This window comes from Podarcis liolepis, assembly GCF_965112155.1.
Source record: "Podarcis liolepis genome assembly, chromosome: 17".
In the NCBI taxonomy this organism is placed as follows: Eukaryota; Metazoa; Chordata; class Lepidosauria; order Squamata; family Lacertidae; genus Podarcis; species Podarcis liolepis.
Genome location: NC_139571.1, coordinates 20,489,624 through 20,517,121, shown reverse-complemented (window position 1 = coordinate 20,517,121; position 27,498 = coordinate 20,489,624). Strand labels below are relative to the sequence as shown.

At 42.4% G+C, this 27,498-nt stretch overlaps 2 protein-coding genes and 1 long non-coding RNA gene across 7 annotated transcripts in view; 1 reads left to right on the top strand and 2 right to left on the bottom strand.

Moving 5' to 3' along the window:
- Positions 1-1,299, bottom strand: part of TEK (TEK receptor tyrosine kinase) — a 52,481-nt gene extending 51,182 nt beyond the window's left edge. The window contains exon 1 of the mRNA XM_083482220.1: positions 856-1,299. Coding sequence (XP_083338346.1) covers positions 856-928 — 73 coding nt within the window. The 5' untranslated portion in view covers positions 929-1,299. The remainder of the gene's footprint in view (positions 1-855) is intronic.
- Positions 1,300-12,108: 10,809 nt separating this feature from the next.
- On the top strand, positions 12,109-24,674 carry LOC310696620. Its single transcript, XR_014520650.1, has 2 exons — positions 12,109-13,163; positions 23,238-24,674. It is a non-coding gene; the product is annotated as an uncharacterized lncRNA (long non-coding RNA).
- The window catches only part of IFT74 (intraflagellar transport 74), a 42,276-nt gene continuing 28,051 nt past the window's right edge, over positions 13,274-27,498 (bottom strand). For all 5 annotated transcript variants that reach the window (XM_083482286.1, XM_083482287.1, XM_083482289.1 and 2 more), the window contains exons 16-20: positions 25,414-25,540; positions 19,441-19,604; positions 17,036-17,161; positions 15,048-15,108; positions 13,274-13,868 (exon numbers count right to left, since the gene is read on the bottom strand). In XM_083482286.1, coding sequence (XP_083338412.1) covers positions 13,753-13,868; positions 15,048-15,108; positions 17,036-17,161; positions 19,441-19,604; positions 25,414-25,540 — 594 coding nt within the window. In that variant the 3' untranslated portion in view covers positions 13,274-13,752. The remainder of the gene's footprint in view (positions 13,869-15,047; positions 15,109-17,035; positions 17,162-19,440; positions 19,605-25,413; positions 25,541-27,498) is intronic.

Genomic DNA, 27,498 nt, shown 5'->3' with positions numbered 1-27,498 from the left:
TTTGTTTAGGATTGCAGCCTTAATGTTGCAGTTTAGAAAGACTGCCTGGAGATAAAGGAAGTGAGCAATACTTGTGATAAACAGAGAAAAGGTAAAAGGAAAAGGAACAAGCTACATTTTCTCATTTTAAGTATCACTATCTTTGACTGAAGTAGCAAAACATCTCCAGGCATTAAAAGCTTGCGTTTAATTGCCAAGCACTAATTATAATAAATGCCACACTTTGCAGTTCTCACAAATCTATATAAACAATGGCTGCTAACTCTGCCATTAAGCAGTGATTTAAATCCATTTGTAATGTAAGCACTCACATTAAATGCATCTATCACAACAACGTTTCACCCCATTAGTGCCTAGATTCGCAAAGTGAAAGGGATGTAATGAGAGATTTCAAAAGTAAAAACACACCCTGATATTGTAGGTGTGTCAATTTTATTTGCAAAGCGCCCCGGGGAACAAAATTGGGAGTCCTTTTCTCAGCAAATTCTCAGACGGTTGATGTGCTACTTCTGAACCGAGTTAGGGACAGTCGCATTATGACCATCAATATCATCATTATCGAAAAGATTTATTACACCAATCTAAAATGTATATTGGACTCAAGCAAACACCTGCAAAGTTATCTGCCTGCACCCTCCCCGCAACAAATTCTCAAAAAATAATAATGTGACAGGCGGGATTCCGTCATAACAAGCTGCATCGCCGGGTGACTTCTCTGGAACAAAATGAACAGAGGATTCCAGGATCAAACGAGACAAGGGAAAAGGATTTTGCAATCTGACCTTTCCTTGGGGCATTACAGAAGTTCACTGGCATCCTCTGACAGACCCTCCCGAGTAACTGAAGGAGTCTTACCTGAAAGCATGAAGCTGAACCCGCAGAAAACCAGAAGTGGCAAAACAGTCCCTGCTTTGCCAAGTATATCCATCCAGTTCACGGAATAACAGATGCCCCTTTCAGTGGTAAAATACCCCTTAGTCGTTGCTCTTTGCTTGCATCGTCAGAGCGATGCTCGCCGGCCCAGGAAGCAACAAGTTAACTGCAAGACCGAGAGTGGGCTAGAACAAAACTCTGTGGCTGTCTGAGCAAGCAAAGGGAGTTTTAAGTTCCTTTTTCCTGTTTCCTCTGTAGATTAGGATGGGGAAAGGCAGGATCTTAAAGGCATTATGCATCAGCAGGATTCGAGAGGCTCTCTGCGAGCTCCATCCATCTCCTACATCTAAACACTTATCTGCAGCTCTGGGGAGCGGGAGAGAGGACTGCACTTTGAGAACCCCCAGCAGGTCACGGCCAACGCTGTCAGAAACAATAGGGACATCCTCTAATAGGAAGAATTAAGAGAATAACAAGCCCCTCCGCCTATGTGTGGTATGTGAAAATGTGCCAGTCCACCTCCTCTTCTAATTACTCCCAGAGATACTATTCAAACTTTCAGGCCCCCATAAAAGGCTTTTAGGGTGGGGTAGAGGGGGGGAAAATCCTTTTGTTTTCTTGATTTATCTGTTTATAATGGCTACCTTCTGGGTTCTCGGGGGTCATTCGAGTCTCCAGAACCTGATCTGGAATCCCCCAGGGCTCTCATTGATGGTCAGGTTCTGTAAGAAGCAAAGCTGGCACCATACTTAGCAGTTCTTAGCTTTTCAGCTACCTGAGAGGGAAAAGTGGGGGGGGGGTGAGAGATTGATTTTTAAAGGGCTAAGGGAGGGAGGGGAGGGTGGTTTGACGCGCTGCTTCCTGAAAGATCACCTTAGAAGTAAGATCAGCATTCATGCTGTTTCAAAAGCAATGTAGCAAAGATGCCCTTGTGGGGGGCCGGACTATATTTTGGAAAAGAAAAGAAAAATGAACGAATTCCTATGCCCCACAAATTACCCAGAGATGCATTTTAAATAAAAGGACACATTCTACTCATGTAAAAACGCACTGATTCCCGGACCGTCCATGGGCCAGATTTAGAAGGCGACTGGTCCCCGGTCCTTAGTTTGCCTACCCACGCTCAAGAGATTAGCAAAGGAGACAAAGAGCTGCAACAAAATGTTGCAGCATGGAGGGTCTTGTTCATTGTTCCAGTCAGCCAGTCATGCTCTTTTCACAGATTTCCCATCCCATTTCCCCTCCTCTCAGTTTCTTCCCCAGCTACATTTCCAGCTGAGAACTGAGCTCACATGTGATAAGCAAAGAGCTGTCAGATGTTTCTAAGCAGCACTGGTTGGCTATGGGTGAGCATAATTAAGCTGTTAATTTGGCGAGGGTTGGTTTTATTTTCTCTGGATATTTATGTCTGCTTTGGGGTGCGTGGGTGAGCAGCAATTCACCTGAATTGTAGGCTGGGCAGAGCAGCAAATCTCAGATATATTTCTCCCAAACAGATGTGTCTATAAACTGCTCCAACATGATGTTTTGGCGACATGGAGGTCAGAGGCAGCGCTAGCTGCTCTGGCACCTGGAGTGGCACACATGCTGTGCACCTGGGGGCGGTGATGTCACCCCCCCCCCAGGGATGACACCCAAGGCACACCGCACCCACCACACACCTTCTGAATAACCTTAGTGATGGAGGTGATTCAGAAGATCAATTCCATTTTTCCTTTTAGGTCAATAGTATTCTCTGATGCTACAATGACACTGGGAGGTTAAATACACATTAAAAGTGCAATCCCATGCACATTTACACCAAAGTAAGTCCTACTGTACCCAGATGCTTGGGACACGGGTGGCACTGTGGGTTAAACCACAGAGCCTAGGATTTGCCGATCAGAAGGTTGGCGGTTTGAATCCCCGCAACGGGGTGAGCTCCTGTTGCTCGGTCCCTGCTCCTGCCAACCTAGCAGTTCAAAAGCACGTCAAAGTGCAAGCAGATAAATAGGTACCGTTCGCCGGGAAGGTAAACAGTGTTTCCGTGTGCTGCTCTGGTTCACCAGAAGCAGCCTAGTCATGCTGGACACATGACCCGGAAGCTGTACGCCAGCTCCCTCAGCCGGTAAAGTGAGATGAGCACCGCAACCCCAGAGTTGTCCGTGACTGGACCTAACGGTCAGGGGTCCCTTTACCTTAAGTCCTACTGTATGCAGTGGAACTTACTTCCAGATAAGTGGATATAGGATCGAAGCCAAAGGCTGGACACGTGAACATGCTTACTAATGAATAAACCCCACTGAACACAGTGGGACTTATTTCTGTGTAAGCACGAGAATATTGAGCTGTGAAGTCGCCAAATTATTCTAATGATCTGCTAAATAAGAGCGTTAAAAATCGTCTGGAGTGTCTTCTACTAAATTTACATACAATTTATTAATGGACAGCAGTCTGTTTCAGTGAGCATATCTCTATTTTCAAGAAGATTGATGTTGTGTTGTTTAAAGGGGTTGTTATTTTCTTTAAAAAACTGCAAGTACTCCAGAGGAGAATTTTTGCACAACAGGTAATCTTTCCTATGAGTGGTTTCCCCCCCCCCAGCCATCAGAATGTAAGTTAGTCCGGTGAATAAGTCAATCTTTGTAATGGAAGTTTTTGCTTTTGGGGAAGTAAACAGTTGTGAGAATCCACAACTATGCACTATTCTGCTTGGGAACCTGCCCTTAGATGAATGTAGAATGAAGCTTTGCAAACCCATAAACTGCATTTTGGCGGGGAGGTGGGTGGAATTTGCAGGATCGACACCCACATGCAATGCTCCATTTGCACAGCATAATTCAAGAGGACCCAAGAGGTTTACCCCAGCTCATTTCCTCCTGTTACTATCTCCTCCGAGAAGTTAAAAGAAGCTAAGTTTGGTTCGGCGTTATGCATATCCTGCTTTGGAAACAGTAACAAATGCCAAAAGCCACAAGAGAACAAAAGGCAGATTTTTCGAGAGCTCGGAGAAATGCTTGTGCCCTAGAATCCTATTTCTGTACAACAAAGTTGTCCAAGTTTCCCCAGGGCAAAAAAAAAAAAAGCAAGTATTCCTCAGTATGTCTAAGAGGAAATAAAGATGGACAGTTTACAAGGCGGTTGCTCACTCTTGCTCTCAGCCAAGGAGGAGGAGAAGGTGATAAAGAATGGAAGAATAATAAGACCAACTGGGTTATACCAGCGATGGGGAACCTTTGGCCCTGCAGAAATTGTTGGCCAGGGAGGTAGCATAGTGGTGGCAGATAGCAAAAATGGAGCCCGGTCAAGTTGAGCCAGTTTTGATATTGAGTGCCTAGTCCATATGTTGCATCAGGGCAGGGCTGGATTTAGGTTTGATGAGGCCCTAAGCTACTGGACTACTGCAATGCGCTCTACGTGGGGCTACCTTTGAAGGTGACCTGGAAACTACAACTAATCCAGAATGCGGCAGCTAGACTGGTGACTTGGAGCGGCCGCCAAGGCCACATAACACCGGTCCTGAAAGACCTCCATTGGCTCCCAGTACATTTCCAAGCACAATTCAAAGTGTTGGCGCTGACCTTTAAAGCCCTAAATGGCCTCAGCCCAGTATACCTGAAGGAGCGTCTCCACCCCCATCATTCAGCTTGGACACTGAGGTTCAGCGCTGAGCACCTTTTGGTGGTTCCCTCACTGCGAAAAGCCAAGTTACAGGGAACCAGGCAGAGGGCCTTCTCGGTAGTGGCACCCACCCTGTGGAATGCCCTCCCACCAGATGTCAAAGAGAAGAAGAACTACCAGACTTTTAGAAGACATCTGAAGGCAGCCCTATTTAGGGAAGCTTTTAATGTTTAACAGACCACTGTATTTTAATACTCTGTTGGAAGCCACCCAGAGCGTCTGGGGAAAATTCTATTCTATTCTATTCTATTCTATTCTATTCTATTCTATTCTATTCTATTCTATTCTATTCTATTCTATTCTACTGAAGGTAATGGGGTCCTTTGTATGTCCAGCAGTCCTTTGTCAACAACAAATTGTTGCTGTTTTTTGTGTTGAATATATGCTATATGGTAATTTATGGACCTCATAGATATCTAAAGTCATTTGCACATGCAGAATGTAGGCACCCTATATACAGAAATGAGCAAACCAGTGATATTTTAGGGAGCAGGCTAGCAGGCAGGGCCCATGACGTACATCACAGGAGCCTACACAACACAAAACACTGTTGCTGTATACAGGTTTTATTTGTTTTTTACCTTATACAGTGGTACCTCGGTTTAAGAACAGCCCTGTTTACGTACGATTCGGTTTACAAACTCTGCAAAACTGGAAGTAGTGTCCTGGTTTGCAAATTTTACCTCAGTCTAAGAATGGAAGCCGAACGGTGGAAGGGCACCGGCGGTGTGAGGTCTCATTAGGGAAATCGCACCTCGGTTTAAGAACGGTTTCGGTTTAAGAACGGACGTCCGGAACGGATTAAGTTCGTAAACCGAGGTACCACTGTATTTTGGAAATATACATCCAGTTGTTTTTTTCCTTTAATTTTTTTTGGGGGCCCCCAAGAGAGTGGGGCCCTAAGCTATATATATATTTTTTAGCTTATACAGTGGTACCTCGGATTAAGAACTTAATTTCTTCTGGAGGTCCGTTCTTAACCTGAAACTGTTCTTAACCTGAAGCACCACTTTAGCTAATGGGGCCTCCCACAGCCGCCGCACTGCTGCTGCACAATTTCTGTTCTCATCCTCAAAGTTCTTAACCCGTGGTACTATTTCTGGGTTAGCGGAGTCTGTAACCTGAAGCGTCTGTAACCTGAAGCATCTGTAACCCAAAGTACCACTGTACGTAAATCTGGCACTGCATCAGGGTTTGGCAAGCTTTTTTGACCAGTGGCAACACTTGGAATTTTGGAAAAAGAAAAAAAAAGTGCTATGGGTGTCATGTGGTGGAGTGGAGTGGGGGGGGTGGCATATCACAAAATGAATCCAGTGGGAGCACGACACAGAACTGGAAATTTCTGGAGACCCTTTGCAGGCAGGATAAGATGTTTTGGTGGCACCTGTGAGCATCATAATCATACCTCATGTTACATTTGCTTCATGTTACGTTCTTTCAGGTTACGTCCTGCGGCGACCTGGAAGTACTGGAACGGGTTACTTCCAGCATTCGCTGCTCGCGCAAGCGCAGAAGCGCAAAATTGCAACCTGCGCATGCGCAGACCCGCCGCTGCGGGTTGCGCTGTTTTCATGTTGCGAACGGGCCTCCGGAACGGATCCCGTTCGCAACCAGAGGTACCACTGTACTGGCAACCCTTGTATTACATCAGTGGCATGGTGGAGGAAAAGGACACATTGCCTGCAGACCCTCCAAGTGCCCCTATTTCCCAGGAACAGCCCCGCATTTACAGGATCCCGGTTTCTGATTTGATCCCAGAATGTCCCGCTTTTCCTTAGGACGTCCCGATTTTCATCGGAGAAATGTTGGGGGGCATGGAAGGGATGTCCCTATTTTAATCGGTCATGGAACTATGTGACTCCCGAACCAGAGATAAGTAACTATACGACTCTTAGAAGACATCTGAAGGCAGCTCTGTATAGGGAAGTTTTTTAAAGAAATGTTTAATGTTTTCTTATGTTTTTATATGTGTTGGAAGCCGCCCAGAGTGGCTGGGACAACCCAGTCAAATGGGTGAGGTATAATAATAATAATAATAATAATAATAATAATAATAATAATAATTGAATAGGACCTCCTGAGTTTCATCAGAGAAATGTTGGAGGGGTAAGGGCCTTTGCCATGTAAAGGGTGAGTAAATTGGGGGAGGAGAGGACATTTTGCAAAAGAAAAAAAAGGGGTGGGGAGAAGAGCTGTGCTCAGAAAACCTAGGCTGCCCTTTTTTGTTTCTTAGCCAAAATACTGCTTTTTTTCATGACTGTGTGGTTCCAGCTACTGCTTTTGGTTGTCCTGCAGCCGGCTGTGAATAAGAGCCGGAAGCCACTTAGCTTTGGAAATATGCTGTGTGTCATTTCAAGGCTGGAATTTGAACTCAGCTCTGTATAACGGCAAAACACGTTGTCCTTCCCTTCTCATTCTTCCCTCTCCCGTTTTAATGCAAAAATAAGGAATGTTTGGTTTGGAAACCGTTCATTTATGCTCTCCTGGCACTTCCTTGATTAATGTCTCAACATTGTTCTTGGTTCGAATGGCCACCTCTGTACACAACAATTCACTGGCACATCAAGTTCTTGTGATGTGCCCAGTTGCAAAACTGACTTTATGGTTTCCGATGTACACCCACCCCACCTAAACCTCAAATTTGCATGCATATAATAAACGGATAGGTCAAATGATAGACCTCCTTCATGTGGCACGTCTGGGAAATTTCAAGGCTGGAACTACAAGGGCAAATTCTGAGATCTTTTAGAGAGACTTACTAATTTGGTGGCTGATGAGTCACACACATTAATTAAAGTTCAAGGTCGACCCAAAGCCCAGTAAATCCTGCATAGATGCTTCTCTTCTATCATTTGGAAGTAATGAGATTTGACTAATAGTTGGCATTTTGAGGTGATTTGGTTAGAAAGCTGAGGGGAAGGGGTGGGGAAGGCAACTGACATTCAGATTTACACAGCTCCAGAAATCACATTTTGCTGCCTTCCATGGAAACAGGTCACAGAAACCCACAGGACCGCAATACTTCAGGACCGCCTCTTTCCGTATGAACCTAGCCAGTTCCTGAGATCATCTTCCGAGGCCCTGCTTTATGTGCCTCCTCCTCAAGAGGTCTGGAGGGTGGCAACACGAGAACAGGGCCTTCTCTGCAGTGGCTCCCCGTCTGTGGAATGCTCTCCCCAGGGAGGTTCACCTGGCACCTTCATTAAACACCTTTAGGTGCCAGGCAAAAATGTTCCTTTTTAACCAGCCCTTTGGTTGACCTGATCAACATCCCAAACCTTTTAAAAATGTGACTCTTTTGTAAAAAAAAATTACCTTTGGATGAAGGGTGGGCAAGGTAAAGGACCCCCAGACGGTTAAGTGCAGTCAAATTCAACTATGGGGTGTGGTGCCCATTTCTGCTTTCAGGCCAAGGGAGCCAGCGTTTGTCACGCAGACAGCTTTTTCCGGATCATGTGGCCAGCAGGACTAAACCATTTCTGGTGCAACGGGACACCATGATGGAAGCCAAAGCGCATGGAAACGCTGTTTGTCTTCCTGCCGCAGCGGTACCTATTTATCTACTTGCACTTTGATGTACTTTCGAACTGCTAGGTTGGCAGGAGCAGGGACAGAGCAACAGAAGCTCATCCCATCGCACGGATTCGAACTGCCGACCTTACGATCAGCAAGCCCAAGAGGCTCAGTGGTTGAGACCACAGCGAGGTAGGTAATAAATTGTACTACTACTACTACTACTACTACTACTAAATGCAGCAAAGACTTGTTCCTATTTTGGGGTGGGATTCAATTGCATACCAGCAAATTCAGCTTGTGCAATTCCAGCTGATTTGGTGCTTGGAGGCCACAAACCCACCTTTCCAATGCCCAGATTTTTCTGTGATAAGGTGGGAAAAGGCACTGGAAAGCGGTCGGACATCAACTGACTGAAACAACATTGTCTAACCTCTTTGCAAACAAATCAGAATGAATGCTTAGTAAAGCGTTCTGGCTGGAAAAATATCCCCACACATCACCTTCTAAAGAGCACCTGTCGAATAAGACCATTAAGTCATCTAAAATTACTGAGTCCCATAGTGCCTTTTCTTGTCCTCTCCCAGCAGTTTGCTGCAGCAGTAGACACTGCTTTGCTAAGCATTTGAGGTTGGCATCTTTGTTTTGGCAAAATACAGGACAGGACGGAGAACGTCTTTTTTCCACCTCATGGTGCAATGACTTTCAAAACAATCAAATGCAATCCATTGCAGCCTAATAGGATGGCCCCTCTGGAATTTGTCACACACACAAATTTGTACACGTCGAATTCTTGCTACCCAGAGCTAAAATATATGAATTTTCACACATCCTTTCACATATATGCGGTACTATACAGCAATATATGCAGACCCGGTGGAGAGGAGGATAAATTAATAGGGGGGCATATTCTGATGAGGGGATGAACTATGTTCTACAAGTTAAATTTAGAAAGAGAGAAAAAAAATTAGGTGGGGAGGAGTAGGGCAAGCCTTGTGGGGAGCAACTCCTCCCCACTCTCCTGTCTCAAATATTATGCAGATGACTATATCCAAAATTGGGGTTTCTGGGCTACACTGACACAAAACTGCTTGTTCTAGAGCCTCAGAACCTGTTGCTTTCGGAGGGAAGTTTTGAGGAAGGAAATGGACAGTCAGTCTGGAAGTACCTATAGGTTAATGAGAAAAGCTTCATGGGAAAAGAAAATAGGAACATATAACTCTACAGGCAGGGTTTTGTTTATGGTAGAAGTCCTGCAAAGGACAGAACAAAAGCCGGTGAACTTTCCCATGCTATTTTGCAAAAGCAGTGCTATGTTGTAAGGAGCCCATGAGAAGAGCAGAAGCGAATTTCATTCCTTATGTTTATTCAGTAGGTGGGTTCTTTCCATCGTTCATCAAAACGTGTTGTTTTAAACGCGAAGGGATTTCAGTGGGCAAACCGAGCGGCCGAGAAAGATGCCTGTGAGGATATTAGACACCAACTTTACCTCAGCAAAAAAAGGGGGGAAAAGACTCTCACTGAAATAACTGAAAGCTCTCCTCCAAAGGAAGGAAGAGATATTAGTGGGAATTTCCCCTAGATAACAGATTCAGGCCTATACAAATCCTGTTGTGTCTTATCTAGATATATTGTAATATGAAGGAAAGAAAACTCAGAATGCAACAGATTTACCAGGTTGAGCAGGAAATTATATGTATGTTTTCGCTTCTTAATAGTGCTCTCACTTTGCTCAAGTTAACCAAATGGTACACATGAATTCACTTTACAAAAAAAATAAAACCTATTGGGTGTCCAATATGGTCTGGAAGGCAAATTCTGTGTAAATAATCTGCCAGTAGATGAGGGGGAAAATCACATGTCAGAGTAGAGGGGGACCATTTCCCTTTGCAACTCCAGGTGTCTCCATTAAACGAGTCACCCTTCCTGAGAACAGTATACCCTGCAGAGATCACCGCATTAGAGCGACCTGGTTGCCAAGTCAAATGGACCCCTGCACTTGACTCCAAACTGAAGAAGATTCTAACCTCTGAAAAACTCCATACAATTTTAACTGGCTTTGGGGATAATCCTAGGCCTGAGGACCCAGTTTCCAAATATGAGAGCCTGCTCCAACAATTAAAACCTATCTTTTTAATACCACAGAGAAAAGGCCAACTAAACCAATAACATCAAATAAACCCTGGTTTGATTACACCTGCTTTGAGGCAAAGAAAGCCCTGCAAAATGCTTACAAAGCTGCCCTGACAGCCGAAAATTCTGTCAGACATCAAGCCTATCTTGCTGTCCGTGCCCTAAAAAAAGAGTATAAAGACCTAATACTCCACCAAAAGAAGACCTAATACTCCACCAAAAGAAAGCCTATACCAGAAAATGTTGGCTAGAATTAATTAGTGCGGCAAAAGCAAAAGATCAGACACTATTCTGGAAACTGGTACTTCTGGCATCCATAAAGCTATTTCCCCCTTAACCTCACAAATTCCCCCTAGCCTGTGGGTCTCATTCTTCCAATCTTTGTACGAGGACGCTGAACCTCCACTACCGAATTATAATATAGAACAACTGGCTAAATGGCCGCCTGTTTCAGTAACTGAAGTGAAATCATATATAAACCAACTGAAAATGGCCAAAGCCCCAGGCTCAGACGGCATTACGCCAGAAATGATAAAAGCACAGGCGGATTGGTGGGCACCTTTCTTAGCCACCCTCTTCACCTATATAGATGACACTGGCCGCATCCCAAGGGAATGGGGAACAGCCATAATAGTTCCAATCTATAAAAAGGGCAACAGAGGCGACGCAGCGAATTATAGGCCGATTAGCCTATTAAGTGTGATCAGTAAACTGCGCAAAGCACCTCCTTAATAAGTTTACAGAATGGCTAGAGAATGAAGATATCCTGGCAATAGAACAAGCGGGCTTCAGACCTGGAAGGTCCACAACAGATCACTGCCTAACGCTACAGCATCTCATTGACAAATACAAATCAGGAGGGCAGGCCTCACTATACGCTCTTAATTCAGGCACTGAACGCAAACACGGCTCTTAGAGTCAGGTGCAGCCGCCTAGGACACCTAATGGACCCAATTAAAACCTTCAAAGGAGTCAGGCAAGGGTGCCTATTGGCCCCTCTACTATTTAATTTCTACCTAAATAACTTAGTATCTGCACTCAATGACTTAAAACTCCATCCGCCGAAGCTTGCAAATCGGCATATTTCGGTCCTGCTATATGCCGATGATGCGGTAATTCTATCTAGAACCCGCATAGGACTCAAAAGAGCACTAAGAAAGCTCGCAGCATACTGTGAATCTGAATGTCTCAAAATCAACTATCAAAAGACCAAGATACTCGCTTTTGGGAAAAAACCAAAGCTTAGAAGCTGGGAACTCCAAGGCCATAAATTAGAACAAGTCACAAACTACAAGTATCTAGGAATGGTGGTACAGGCCTCAGCAACCAACAAACTACACATAAACTCCATCGGGAGTTCAGTGGGAAAAAACGCAAATTGTATTCTTAAATTCTTCAGAGCGCAAGGGGGCTTCTTCGTTCCCACAGCTCTAAAATTATACAAGGCCAAAACTTTGGCACAACTCCTGTATGGTTCCTTTTTGGGTCCGCCTTCCTCTGCTTTCTCCCCCCTTGAGAGAGTTCAATCTAGACTTCTTAGAGCTCTCCTCCAAGTCCCCAGATGTGTCTCAAACGCATGGGTGAGATTGGAAACGGGGATGATGAGAGTGGAGGCTAGCATTTGTTTAACATCAATCTACAAATGGCTGACATTGAATCTGCTCCCCTGAGGGATAGCCCCACTGATCCTCTGCGACCAATTCCAGTCAGGCTGGCAGACTGCAGTTCTGAACACCCTCCAGAAACTGGGTTTTGCCCCTCAAGCCCTTCTAAGTCTGGGCTTGGGCCAGGCAAAAGCCATGGTCAGGCAAAGAATATTAGATACCGAGAGACAACAGGACTGCGCAAAGTACCCCGACTACAGAATTGGAGAAATCGAGATACATATCCGCACCGGCAGCATATCTCTTCTTTCTTGTATCTAGAAATGCAAGAAGGGCCTTTGCACTCGCCAGAAGAGCGGCTCTTCCCTCACTGGTCCTGGATGGAGCCTTTAGAGAAGTCCCCTATGCCCAGAGACTTTGCACCTGTCCATTGGGAGAGATAGGAAGCCCAGAACACTTGTTCTTTAAATGTCCCTTTTATGAAGAGGCACGTAAGGTCATTGATCCCCTACTGGTGAGGCTCGCTGACCTCCCGCAAAAGCAAAAATTTGACCTTTTGCTGTTAGGCAAAGATCAGAAGAAGACCTGGATGGTCGCCAGATTCTGTGTACAAATCTGTAGACGCAGACCATCGCCCAACTCAAAATAGTCCGGCATGAAAATCCCCAAACTTGGTTCCATGGGTGACTCTGAGTCAACTCCCTGGGATAGTTTATTGTTGCACATTGTTCCTAAATTTATTGTTGCACATTGTTTTAATTGTCTGTTTTAACCATATCTGCACATCAGTTTCTAATGCCTGTGTCCTCTATTTCAGAGGCTTCTACTCTGCAGCCTCTTATAGTTGTTTTAACTGTGAGTTTTTTAGTTCTTACGCCCTTACAGTTGTTTTAACTGCATGTTTTTATTTGTTTTTAGTTTTTATCTGTTTTAATTATCAGTTTTTATCCATCCATTATCCGTGTTTAATCTTGTATTTTATTCAGAGGTTTTATCCTATGATTGTTTCTTTGTCCTTATTTGCTCCAACATTTATCAGTTAAAAAAATCCTAACTGCTATTTTATTTATATGTTTGTTTGTTTTTTATCCTGGTCTGTGACCGTAATAAAGTTCATTCATTCACATGTCAGAGAGGGCATTATAGGTTGTACAGTCATACCTTGGAAGTCAAATGGAATCCCCCCCCCTGGAAAATGCAGATAGTGGGTTTCTTTCATATATCAACAGGAATGGATTTCCACATAACAGGGGCAGCCACGCTAAAAACCCTGCTCTAAATTAATGTGGATCAGACATCTGATATCTTTGATATTCAAAGGATAAATTCTCCTGGAGAATGAAGTATTTTTTGACTGGAGAATTGCATTGAAAGATTCAGGTAAGGGAGAAAGATAGCTGTGTTTCAGTTAATGTATTAGTTTGGGAACTGAAAATTAGGTCGGTTCACATTTAAAGGTAAAATAAACACATTTCTCCTTTACGCATGCATAAATTTAGAAACAATTTTATGTTCACAGTATAGCCAAAAACCCATTTTCTTGAATTCTGAGGCATGAGAACTTGTATCCTATGGCATGTGATCCCTATGAAATAATATTCTCTTGAAAATAATGCTGGATAATTCACCCTTGAGTTTTTTAAATTATTTATTGCTACATATCTGATTTTATACCTACAATTCACCCCTCTCCCCTTATTAAAAATTCTTAAAATAAGATGGATATAATTATTTTCTTAACTTAGTAAGGCCAAAATGATGTAAATTACATTGTTTCCAATAAACCATTGGCAGAGAATAGAGGACTAAATCCAGTGAAGTTAATTTTAAAGAAACAAATTCCTGGTTGTTGTTAACTAGCCAGAATGAAAAATGCACATAGATATTGCTCTTGTGTACTGGGGGAGTGTGTAGAACTATAAATAATTCTTCTCATTGGTCCATGGACATGTGAAGGACGTGCCCAAGATCAGGTCCTGCTGCTCTGTAAAGCTTCGATGAGGGTTTTGTTATATTCTGCAATCTGCTTTGTCACATTCTTCATTATAGGCCGGTAATCACTTTCCTGACTTTTCGTTGCTATAACTGATGATAAAAAGATAAGGAAAATTCTCCAACGAGCATCAGAGGGTAGAATTCAGTGTCACGTTAAAATAAACATTTGGTCTGCACAAGCATATCTGTTTGCTAGACAGAATGACCCCCCCTGCTATTCTGGGGGTCCTTGCAACCCCCAAAGCAAAATAAAAATAAAAATAAATGGGGGGGCAGAAAGGGGGAAAACCCCATTGTGCAAGTGGAAGCCCTTGTGCATGATTTCAGCTTGCTAGATGGATTGTGTCCTAAGTTATAGATACTAAAATCTCCATGTACAGTGGTGCCCCGCAAGACGAATGCCTCGCAAGACGAAAAACTCGCTAGACGAAAGGGTTTTTTGGTTTTGCGTTGCTTCGCTAGACGAATTTCCCTATGGGCTTGCTTCGCAAGACGAAAACGTCTTGTGCTTTTTTCTTAAAGCCGCTTGAAGAGGCGCAGTTGTGACGGACCGTGCTTCGCAAGACGAAAAACATCGCAAGACGAAAAGACTCGTGGAACGAATTATTTTCGTCTTGCGATGCACCACTGTACAACAGTTCCTACCTGGAAAAACAGCTGTTTTACTATGCATTTGCACCATTCACATTGAGATTTTGCAGGATGATACAGATGATCATGAGTGAGAAAAACAGTTTGGCCATCTGTGTGGGCTCTGAGCGTACAAAAGGAGGGCAATTCCACCCCCCCCCGCCATGATATCTCAGCAAACCAAACTGCTTTAAGGTTGTCAAATGCCTCAGATAAACTATAACGGAAGAGATACTGGGTGAGAGCTCACATTAGTCATACACAGAGTAAACCCATTTAAATCAGTCGACTTAAACAACTTAATGGGTCTACTCAGATTATGACTAAGGTTGGATATCATCCATAATTTCCTGGCAAAGGTCTCTTTATAGCCATTGTCTCCTGTTGAACAAATAAAACAGTCCCTTTCTTTGGATATAATTATCTATATATGTAAACGTCAAGACATATGATGGTCATCTGTAACATGTGGAATAAGTCGTTGTACCTCAGGCTTTCAGAATAGAATGCTGAGAATGGGCATGATTCAGAAAATGTTAAGCAAGCCCAACTGATTTAAGAGACTTAAGCACCTGCTTATGTTCTTATTTACCATGATTATTTTCAGCATCTTCTCTCTCTCTTTTTAAAAAAGGATACATTCTTTCATGACAAAATTATTTTGTTCATGGTGTTGCCATTTCCTTTCCAAATTCGTAAGCTGCAATTACAAAATAAAAAAAAAGATAGCAAAAAATAGCCACTTGCGTAGCAACCAACCCCCCTTAATTTACTTAATTTATTGATTATTAAATATTCTGCCCTTCCACCCAAAGCATTCTACCAAGTAAATAAGATCAAGCACAATTCAGATAACATGCACAAACCTATACATAGCTATTTAGAAGTCCTACTAGGTTCACTGGGGCTTACTCTCTAGTAAGTATGTCTGTGTCAGTAGCCTTACTAAATCAGTTAAGTCTCACCGATTTTCATATGCTTAATCAGAGCTGTAGAGAAATTACAAGAACTGATAAGGATTCCAGCAAACCACATGCAGTTTGTAATTACACTGCATCGAAAAGATGGTTTGCAATCCATGCAAGCCATGAGAATATTGTCTTTTATTAGAGTGTGGAGACTATGATTTATGCATGACACTGAACTCTCATTATCTGTGTTTCTTTTTGGTTAACAACTGTTTTCAGACTATGTAAAGCTTATCATGCAACGTATCTTGAAACTATATTGGGCCCTGAACTGCACAGAAGAAACTTCCTCATTTCCATAGCTAAATTTCCTGTCTGATGCCAAAAGCTATGATAAGAGCAGGACTGCGTTGAGAAGATTGTAAGACTGCAGGCTAAATGTTGGGACTCCGACAACACTTTAAGCATCAACAGGAAGGTAATATGGCTATTATATTGATGGCTGCTTCCTAACAATGCAATTTGTAGAGCATTGATTTGTTTGGCTGGTGCTACTGTTCAAAGTTTGTGCCATCAAGACATGCAAGCTATTTGCAATGAATATTTCAGAATAGCTGTGTGGAAGCTAACATTTAGTATGTGAGTGTAGTGCTATTTGGTACACCTTCCAAACCAGCAATTGCCCATCACAATTTCTGCTCAGAAAAAGAGCTCAATGCACTTTATTGAGCCTCTGATGGCTAGTAGATTTTGGGATACAACAGGTGACAAAGAAAAGCTTCAATACATTTTACAGGGTGACTTGTGTGCCACACTCAGCATAAATACAGCTGAGCCTTTCAAATTAACAAATTGTATTGTGAAATCCCATTTGGTTTCCACCATTCCCTCTACTTTCCTGTCGTCAGTCTCTGAGTGTGGTTGTTTATGTAGCCAAAGTAGTTAACACTTATGTAGAAAAGGGAGTTATCAGCAGGATCAGAGGAAACCCAAGGTTTGCAAAAGTAACTCTGGGAGGAAAAGCTGGTTGGAGGTGTTGGTGTTAGGGAAGAATGGGATGAAGTGGATGGAATCCTAAACAGGGAACATTTCACAGTGCAAAAAAGTTGTTGCAGGTCCCACTTATTATATATATTGCATCACTGACACTCAACTGTTCAACCATGAATGTGCAAAAAGAAAACACAACTATTTGGGAGCTGAATATTCTTAATTCTGCCAAATTCTGCCCTCAGTTTCCCTCCCCCAGCAAACCTGTCATTTTTCACAACAATAAAATCTCAGGGACATTAACAGAATGGCAGGAGTGAAAGAGTACAAACATCAGAGAATTATAGAAATATTAGACTTGCCTGAGATTTGGCATGGTTGGTACATATTCACATTCACACTTTTTTCTTCAGTATGAATTAGTTTCTCCAAAATCATCTCAATTACTCTAATATCATTTTATGTATCTACTGTAATATTAATATTATTGCTCTTTGGTTCATAACTGGAAGAGTTCTGTGTTTCTTTTTTCAAATTTAGTCCTGCCGCAAGCAACATTTCTTGGAAAGAGATCTTATGTCTTTCCACATTTTAAAGATTTTGAAGTTATTTAAAGAGGCTGTAAAAAAGCAATTTATGTATGCATAGACATATTATACAAAAGTTTCAAAACTCCAAAAAGGTGGAGAAAAGGCAACACCAAAAGGCAAGAGGCATTTTCAACTGTACCTGTGAATGTGTCTCGTTCTCCTGCAGCTGCAACTTCAAGCTTTCATATTCTCTATTCAGATGCTCCATGGTTTTCTTGAAAGCATTCCTGCGCTTCGTTAGTGTTTCTTTCTCTTCTTGTAGTTTCTTAAGAGTAAGGAAATAATAAAAAATGGAACATTAAAAAGCACTCATCTTAAAAGTGCTCTAGCTTATTTCTAAAATTCAGAGAGGGGGGAAGCATTTATGCTTGAATCTAAGCATCTGGCACTCATTCCCATGAAAGCATATAATCGTGTATATGACAGACGGCATGGAAAAAGTATGTGGTCGGTTCACGTGTGAAAGATGCATGGACTGATTTGTTTGACTGTGTCATGTTGACTGTAGTGACTGGTTTGCAAGTTCGCTAATCTTTCTGAAATGAAAAAATAGAAGATATGTCTGAGAACACAAGGGCTTTCTATTTCTTTACGAATGAAAACCCACGGCTCGTACATCACTGATAACAAACCATTTGGCCACCCAAAGTTCTTAGTTTACAACTCTTACCATTCCTGACTATTTGCCAAGCTGGCTGAGGCTAATGGAAGTTGGTACCTAACATCGACCAGAGAGCCACAGTTTCTCCATCCCTCTTTAATACGCTTTCTTTTTTTGAACTGTGAAACACTTCCTCTTTCTGTGCATAATATTGTACTCTGGCTACTTTCTTATACCTTTTCCTTGAAAGCTTTTGTTCAAGACAATAGAAAGCATGCAGATAAGAAAGCACTTTCTGCAAATAATGAACAACTAAAATAAATGCTAAGCCCAAGAACATATGTAGAGCCCTGCTGTATCAGCCCAAAGGCCTATCTAGTCCAGCATTCTTCTTCTCACAGTAGCCAACCTCAAGCCAACAGGAAGCTCACAAGCAAGACATTAGCACCATAGTACTCTTCTGCTTGTTTTCCCCAGCAACTGATACTCAGAGACAAAGATGCCTGCAAATGTGACATTAAGGCTGGCAAGCGATTCCCCGCCATATGGGAATCGCTTGCAGATGATTGCTGTGCCTGGAGACTGGCAGGTTGTGTAGCCACAGAAAGATCAGAGGAGGAAAGACTGCTGGGAGGAATGCAGAGAGAATAAATGCCCTGGTGCATCTGTAGCAGCAAAACAACTGGATGCCCTCATCTGCCCCATAACACGTTTCTCCCATATTGGCCTCTACTGTAACAGTAGTAAAAAGGTAAAGGGTAAAGGGACCCCTGACCATTAGGTCCAGTCATGGCCAACTCTGGGGTTGCGGCGCTCATCTCGCTTTACTGGCCGAGGGAGCCGGCGTACAGCTTCCAGGTCATGTGGCCAGCATGACTAAGCCGCTTCTGGCAAACCAGAGCAGTGCACAGAAACGCCGTTTGCCTTCCTGCCGGAGCGGTACCTATTTATCTACTTGCACTTTGACATGCTTTTGAACTGCTAGATTGGCAGGAGCAGGGACCGAGCAAGGGGAGCTCACCCCGTCACGGGGATTCGAACCGCCAACCTTCTGATCGGCAAGCCCTAGGCTCTGTGGTTTAACCCACAGCGCCACCTGTGTCCCCGTAAAAGCAGTACAACGCTCCAAATGGTTTGACCTTACCCCTGAAGGTGCTCTCTTCCACTGTCGCCCGAGGCAGAAGGATGCCAAATTAACTCAACTCAAGTGCCTCTGAATCTTTGTAGTTGCACAGGAAATGTTACGTGTGACTTATCTCAAGGTCTGTCCCATGGAAGATGGAGCAAGCTTGTTTTCTCCTGCTCTGGAGGGCAGGACTCGAACCCATGACCTCAAGTTACAAGGAAGGAGATTCCGACTAAACATCAGGAAGAACTTTCTGATAGCAAGAGCCGCTTGGCAGTGGAATGGTCTCCCTTGGGAGGCTGTGGACTCTCCTTCCTTGGAGGTTTTTAAGCAGAGGGTAGGGGGTCATCTATTATGGATGCTTTAGCTGAGATTCCTGCATTGCAGAGGGTTGAGCTAGATGACCTTTGGGGTTCCTTCCAACTCTAAGATTCTATGATGTATTTATAATTTATGTTCAGTTTTAGATCTAAAACAGTGGTGCCATTTATTTTCTCTAAAAAAAAGCAAAAAGCAAAGCAAAGCATTTTTTTACTCAGTTTTGATGAGAAATGAGAAGCCACACAGGAGCTACTGGTCCACACGACACTCTTCCATGCAGATGTGGCAGGTATGCAGCTACCATAACTACCTGACTGGGGGATGGATCATGTGAGTAGCCAGAAGCTGTTAACACCTTTGGGAAGCAGCTCCACCATGCCTCAGTGTACGAGTATGTAAAGGACACCAAGACAGAACATTTAACAAGATGCAGCTGGAATATTTCAATAACTTGGTCTCAAGCAAATATTATTAATATTTTTTGACTGTTAACTACCTTTTTCTTTTCTTCTCCTGCTGTTTTCAGACCTGGCAGATTGTTGTAAAGTTCCAGGTCTTTGGTCATTTGCTCTATTTTTTCTTTGAGAGAAGTCAGTTCATCAACCATTTTGCCTTCCAGCAGGCCCATTTTCTGGAGGTCCATCCGCAGACGTTGGCTGTCTGAAACAGAAAGAGCCAAGAAGCATTACTGACATAGAATGGAGATTATTTTCTAGCACAGAGAGAAGTGAATCGTACATTTACTTATTCAAGGAGACAACTGACTCCTGCCTGCCTTGTTCACCTTGGCCTTAGTCCAGGAAAGCTCTTAAGTACATCCTTAAGTTTTACATACAAATATCCATTATGTGATGAAGTAGTGGTATCGCTAAGACTAGTGTTGACATATTTGCAACAAAAACTGGCAAAGAGGAATTAGCATTGTTGTTCTTAGCTTACATTTGTCCATAAAACTATGCAAAAAGATCCTGCTGCCCTTTTTAGTTTTAAACTATGAAAAGTGTTGTAAAGTCTCTAGGTGACCTGCTCCTAAGGATTGACTGGTATAATCTACAGGACCCTCAACGGTTCTGTTGATAATTTGGGGTGGGGGCGAGCACATCAATAGTATCTTAAGCTGAAGCATGTGCTAAAATAAACATGGTCAATCTCAACATGCATATTTTTGTTTTATTGTCTAGTAACAGACTGAGGTCATGCTGACCCTCTCTGCCTTTGAGTCTATTTGATATCTGCAATTTGGATGGCATATTTATTACCCTTACGTCCAGCTCTTAGATGGGAGTTCCCAGTGGTTTTCCCACTCATGTGATAGATCACACTTGCCCAGCCCTGAAAACTCTTGACTGATCAAATGCTTCCAGAACATTAACTGGGTCCTTATGTGTGGCCTCTTATTTCCTCCACGCTGAAGGCTGCGTTTGCAAAGGGGCCTAGAGGCATAGTCTGGTGTGTCTAGGCCTAAAAAACTGTGTACATGTCACACTGCAATGCGCTCTACGTGGGGCTACCTTTGAAGGTGACCTGGAAACTGCAATTAATCCAGAATGCAGCAGCTAGACTGGTGACTGGGAGTGGCCGCCAGGACCACATAACACTGGTCCTGAGAGATCTGCATTGGCTCCCAGTACATTTCCGAGCACAATTCAAAGTGTTGGTGCTGACCTTTAAAGCCCTAAACGGCCTCGGCCCAGTATACCTGAAGGAGCATTTCCACCTCCATCGTTCAGCCCGGACACTGAGATCCAGTGCCGAGGGCCTTCTGACAGTTCCCTCACTGCGAGAAGTGAGGTTACAGGGAACCAGACAGAGGGCCTTCTGAGTAGTGGCACCTGCCCTGTGGAACGCCCTCCCTTCAGATGTGAAGGAAATAAGCAGCTATCTTCTTTTAAAAAGACATCTGAAGGCAGCCCTGTTTAGGGAAGTTTTTAATATTTAATGCTGTATTGTTTTTAACACTTGATTGGGAGCCGCCCAGAGTGGCCGGGGAAACTCAGCCAGATGGGCGGGGTATAAATAATAAAATGATAATAATAATAATAATAATAATAATAATAATAATAATAATAATAATAATAATAAGGTTTTACGTATATGCCTTTATGCAACTATGGTGCCTAATGTGCAGTTATCAGGTGAGCATGCTGTAAAACAGAGGTGCATGGCAGCATGATTCTAACCTCTCCACCATGTGTTGGATTGAAAAATTGCATAGAGAAGTAGTGACAAGCAGTTCTTCTCCTTGAGTAATTTTTGTATAAGAGCTTAATCCAGATTTAAGCAAAAAAAAAAAAAAAAAAAAAAAAAAGGCCCAAGGAATTTCTTTAGGGGCATTTTGGTGCCTTATATTAGGCATTGTGATTTTTGTTACCAGCCCTAAGCATTCAGGAAAAGCTGAACAAACAAAAATCACGATCCCCTTTTATTTGAACTGCTTGTTGCCGGCAATAGTGGCTATCGTGCTAAGTTGCTATTACAACTGCACTTAGTATCTCCCTGGGGTGCCATCACTTGCTCTTTAGGAAGTTGACTTCTTAGGTACAGTGGTACCTCGCAAGACGAATGCCTCGCAAGACGAAAAACGCGCAAGACGAAAGAGTTTTCCGTTTTTTGAGTCGTTCCGCAAGGCGAATTTCCCTATGAGCTTGCTTCGCAAGACAAAATGTCTTGCAAGTTCTTGCGAGTTTGTTTCCTTTTTCTTAAAGCCGCTAAGCCGTTAATAGCCGCTAAGCCGTTAATAGCCGCTAATAGCCATGCTTCGCAAGATGAAAAAACCGCAAGACGAAGAGACTAGCGGAACGGATTAATTTCGTCTTGCGAGGCATCACTGTATAGCTCAGATATATTTGTGATGAACTAAAATCTGAGAGTAGCAGGGAATGATGAAAATGTATTACAGGCTTTTTTATTTTTAAGAAATGTTGTTTTAAAAATAGGCCCAGAAGTGGGTACAGTGGTACCTTGGGTTACAGATGCTTCAGTTTACAGATGCTTCAGATTACAGACTCCGCTAACCCAGAAATAGTACCTCTGGTTAAGAACTTTGCTTCAGGATGAGAACAGAAATTGCATGGCGGAGGTGCAGCAGCAGCGGGAGGCCCCATTAGCTAAAGTGGTACCTCAGGTTAAGAACAGTTTCAGGTTAAGAACAGACCTCCGGAATGAATGTTGTTCTTAACCCGAGGTACCACTGTAATAAGATTTTAGAAACTACGGGTACATGATTGGAATAGGGTTGTTTATTATTTTCACTGGCTGTTTTTTTTAATTCTATTGTTTTCCCTACAAGGTATTTGAGTTGTTTGATACATGCTACCTCTTCAAAGGAGTGCTCTAGTGAATACAGTTTGCCCCCAAATAGATTTGCTAGTATCTGATTCCCTAACTGCTTTGAACAGATTTATTGGAGTGTGATGAAGGCAGATGCAATATGCAAGAAACAAAGTGCAGTTTTAGGGTGGGAAACGTGTGAATTTTTCTTATGAGCGAAGCTCAAGAAATCATATTGATCCAGGAACTGTTAAGGGCAAATGGCTGTATACCCAGTGCTGTTATTTGCAGCTGTGCACTGATACACAGGAATCCGGACAGAGAACACATGTACAAGCTCATCACAGGACGGTCACTACCAATAATCGATAATCTTATACACCTCTATCATATCCCCTCTTACTTTTCCTTTTCCTAAACTGAGAAGTCCCAAATGACTGAGGGAGAGGCAGTATATATGTACCGAAGAATATCTTTATGGGGATTGTCACGGGCCAGGAGTCAGCTTTGCCTGTTGAACAGCAGCCTGAAGGGGGAGAAGGTGAAAAGACTCCACACACACCTGTTCAGCCTTCAAGGTCACAGAGCTGAAGGCACGGATGAGAACCAGCTCGCTCCAGGATTCTTAAACAGAGCTCTCAGCAGCAGTACACTTTAAGGAGCATATCCACCCTCATCGTTCTGCCTGGACGCTGAGGTCCAGCTCTGAGGGCCTTCTGGCAGTTCCCTCATTGCGAGAAGTGAGGTTACAGGGAACCAGGCTGACGGACTTCTTGGCAGTGGCGCCCGCCCTGTGGAACGCCCTCCCATCAGATGTCAAAGAAATAGACAACTATCTGACGTTTAGAAGACATCTGAAGGCAGCCCTGTTTAGGGAAGTTTTTAATGAAGTTTTAATGTATTTTTAAACTTTTGTTGGAAGCTGCCCAGAGTGGCTGGGGAAACCCAGCCAGATGGGTGGGTTATGTATGTATGTATGTATGTATGTATGTATAAATAAATTGTTGTTGTTGTTGTTGTCAGATGCTGGAAATAATGCCTGTGGTTCCCGGCCCTCTACCTTACTGCTGCCAGTGATCTTGTCCCTTGGCTCTGTGATCATCTGGATTTCCTAACATCTGGACTGTCTGACTTTGTATGTGGATTCTGATCTCAGGTAAGTGTTCCTCAGAGACTCATGCCTCTGTTACAACATGGATGGCCCATAGTTCAGTGGCAAGAGCCTATGCTTTACACGAAGGAGGTTTCTGGTTCAACTCTGCTGCTTCCACTTCTAAGGGTCTTAGGAAGGGTCTAACATACCTTCTGCCTGAGACCTTGGACAGTATTGGGTGGGCAGACTGAGAGTATATGACAGTTTCATATGTCTTTGTGCATGCATTTAAAACATGACCTGCTTTCTACAGAAGGAGGAGCTGTAGAAGGGATGGGTTGTGGCTCAGTGGCAAAGCACATACATTGAATGCAGGCGTTGGGTTCAGTCCCTTGCATTCTAGGCAAGGCTCAAAAAAATTCCTTCCTGAACCCCTGATGAGATACTGCAGACAGTACAGAGCTAGATGGAACAATGACCTTACTAGCTGTAGGTTGGCTTCCCCTGTAAAATAATCTGGAGAAAGTAAAGGATTTTCTTCAATCCAACTGCCATCCTACAGTGAAGAAAAAAAAAAGGAAAGGGGAAAAGGAAAGAAAAAAATAACAACCCTTCTCTCTGGGAAGAGACAGGAAGAGGATGCAGTCCAGTTCCTTCTGATATGCCACTAAGTCAGACTTCAGCAAGCAAATGTGTACACAGTAGCAATTTCTGAGACAAAACTGCTTTGTGCTTTGACCCAGGGAAATGTTACTGGGAAATGCTGCCATCAGCAAATGTGTTTACTCACAGGAGTTTCCTTTGGGGAGGGAAGGAGAAGGCTCTGTGCAATGATCTTTATACAAAGAGTGAGGTTGTGGCCCCAAGGTGCATTTCTACAGCACTACATGGGTCCACAAGGCTCTTTTGCACGGAGCACAGAATCAAATCGGAATTCAGGATCCCAACTTCCTTTATGTTAAAGAAGAATAAAGCAAATTGCCAGGCCTCATGGGCAGAGAAACATATAAACAATAGTTTAGCAAGAATTATCTTTCAACTTTTTTTGTTGTCGCCAAAATTGTCCATTCGTGATTTAGAGCTTTGGGGAATAATTTCTATGCACGGAGGCACCAAATCTTGTTTTCTATGCACATAAGCAGGGGACTGGAATGCATCTAAAGGGATATATTTGACATAGTGCTAAGTAGATAGTTCTATCAGCATGAACAAATCAGTTTGGATAGTATTTGGACTCTTGGGTGTGTCAAATGAAGTTTGTCTCCTGTAGTAGCTGTATGTGTTTATATCTGGGTATTTTAATATAAATCGTACACTAATATGAGCACATGCATATGACACAGATCATGTATCTCATAAAATTCTTTTTTAAAAAAAGACAAAAATGACTAAATTTGCTGATCATCACTCAAAGTATTACAAGATTTTTACTGGCTTTAAACACAATTTAGAAACGAAGTACCATTGCTGGTTTTAGCCTAGGGCCATGTTTTCTATAAAAGTGTCTTCTCCAAAGTAGAATTGGAAGAATTGTAGCTGTGATAGAACACACATCCTGCATGCTAAATGTCCCAAAGTTCAATCCCAAGCATCCCTAGGCTGGGAAAGATTCGTGTCTTAAACTCTGAAGAGCCCATGTGGGCAGCATCATACTGAAGTAGCTGGAGCAAAGGTCAGACTAGATGAAAACCAGTTTTCAAAAATCCTAACCTTACTGTCAATTAATATAATCTCTACCAGCCATTCTCTGGGCAGTACTGCTTTCTGAAGTCAGGCAGCTAGCTCTTTGATAAAGGGTATTTTCTGTAGGGACATGCAAAAAATACTCTCCCCAGAGCTTGCCTGGGACCAACTCCATTATCCTTTAGGTGCAAGACAACATCTATCCTGTTCATTTGGACTTTTATTGGTATTCAAGATATTCAATTACTTTTATCTGCTGGTTTTATATTATCTCTTTATCTGCTGATAAGATGTCTTGGTTTCTGCAGTGAATTTTGCTTTATTGGTTTTTATTCTTGTAAGCTGCATTAAGGCCGTTTTTTTGCACTAGAAAGTGGGAGAGAAATTTGTAAATAAATACAATGTACACTTCGCTTGCCATACCTGTTCCCAGGTTTTTCGCAGTACTCTGCGATTTCTGCATTTCACTTGACTTGAAAGTGAGATCTTCCTGCATGATTTTCAGCTCTTGGTTTGTTACAGAAGATATCTGTTTCATGCGATTTACATTCTGCGTGATTAAAGAAGAGTAGTGGAAGATGACACACCCCAAATACACTGCTACAACTGGTAGCTTAACAATGAGAATGGTTGGTGTTTTTCCATACTACTGAAGTCAGCTACAGCAAATCCCATTAGGAAAAACATTTTAGCTGTTTGGAGTTCATTTATAAAAAGTAGAATGTTGTAGTTTTACAGACCATTGTATTGTCTCACCTACAATTGGGGAAACAGGGCCAAGGGTGAACAAAAGGTGAGAGGCTGGTGCAATTTGGGGAAGTTCAAGTGAGGATAGTTTTTGCTCCCAGTAAATGTTTTCCCTTCACATGCTATGGAATACCTTGCTTTCCAAAGCCAGGGCAACTCAACTCCAAATTGTGAATGTGACAATCAGATCCTGGTTTCATAAGCAGGAGCCGCAGTGTAAATTAAGTTGTTTTTACTGTGGCATGCAGTATTTAAAAAGTGAAAATGCTTGCTCCTCCATGAAGCAGCCTTGAGTGACAAAAGCTGAACCCATGAAAGTTGCACATAAAAGCCATTACAATGACATTTTCTTGAAAGAAAAAAAGGCAACAGAACAATGAACATATCCACATGAGAACCAAGCTTAGTTAATGTAGCCAAAGGTGTAATAATGTTAAAATAATAGTTTTATCGACTTAAATTGTCTGACTTGGGGGGGGGGATTTGATACACTAGACAAAATAAGAACATATGAGGTTATATAAACAGGGAATGATTCTAGGTGCAGTTTGTACTGTACTTTAAGCTAGAAAGAGCATAAGTAACTACATCTGCCTAGTTTTAGTGCCATATGTGATAGAAGTAAACTATGAAATGTTTTGCTTCTTCTCGTTGCCATAAAAGGTTTATTAGTGCAATTAAAGACTGAGGTGTCGGCAGAAGAAACAAGGGTGGTTCTGTTTGTGAAGGAGGGTGGGGTTTGCAGGAAGAAAAAGATGCAATAATGGCTCTCCCTAAATTGTGATTAAAAACAAAAAACAAAACAGGAGCCAGCCTTGGGAACCAAACCCCTCTTCATTCTGAAGCAGATCCCCCCCCCCCCCAATGCTATACCAAGTTAAGTGACGTTCTGGTATCAATGTTAACCAAAGTTATGGTTAAGCAGGATTCTCTTAACTAGGATCCGAAACAATTATTTCTAATGGGTTTCAGGGTCTGAAATAAGACAGAAGGGAAAGATTGAAATGAGGTTAGGGAGCATACATTTCCAAAGCTAACTATTCATTTGTTAACTGCAGTTAACAGGAAATCTGTGTTATCTTTGCACTGGCCCCAAGAATAAGAGGGGTCAGGAAGGTAGTATGCTACTCTCTCTCTCTCTCTCTCTCTCTCTCCCCTCTCACATGTTAATGCCATACTTGTAAACTTTTTATATGTCAAGCAACCCCTGTAAGCTTCAACTTGATATGCTTTCTGGAGAATAAAAGCAACTAATTAAATTATCACCAAACAATTAGATTATTTGGAAAGTACTAATAATTGTGATTGGTATCTCTTCATCTTTATTCTAAAGTAAGGAATAAATGTGTATTCTTATGAAAAAAGGATTAAAAATGTTATCCTAGCCACGTTTACGTAGCAGAAAAATCCTAGTGAATTCTACACAAATAAAATGAAATACACCATCAGACTCCACACACCAACCCAATAATTTTTACTTGTTGGTCCTCTTTTCCTTTGAAAATAGGATTACCTGTGAGGAAGATTATGCTTTTCCTTTGGTATCATTGCAAAGATGGTAAATAGTAAGTGATTTAATGCTCTTGGATTGACATGATGTACTTTTTGGGTAAGTGTTCCCAGTGAAATGCCTAAAATAAGTTGGTTATTTGTTATTTTCTTTGGTTCTAGTTTGCTTTCATTTGGATTTGTTTACATAAAAATCAATAAAAGTAAAATGAAAATCACAGCAGAGTCAACGGAACTTACTTCCAAGCTTAT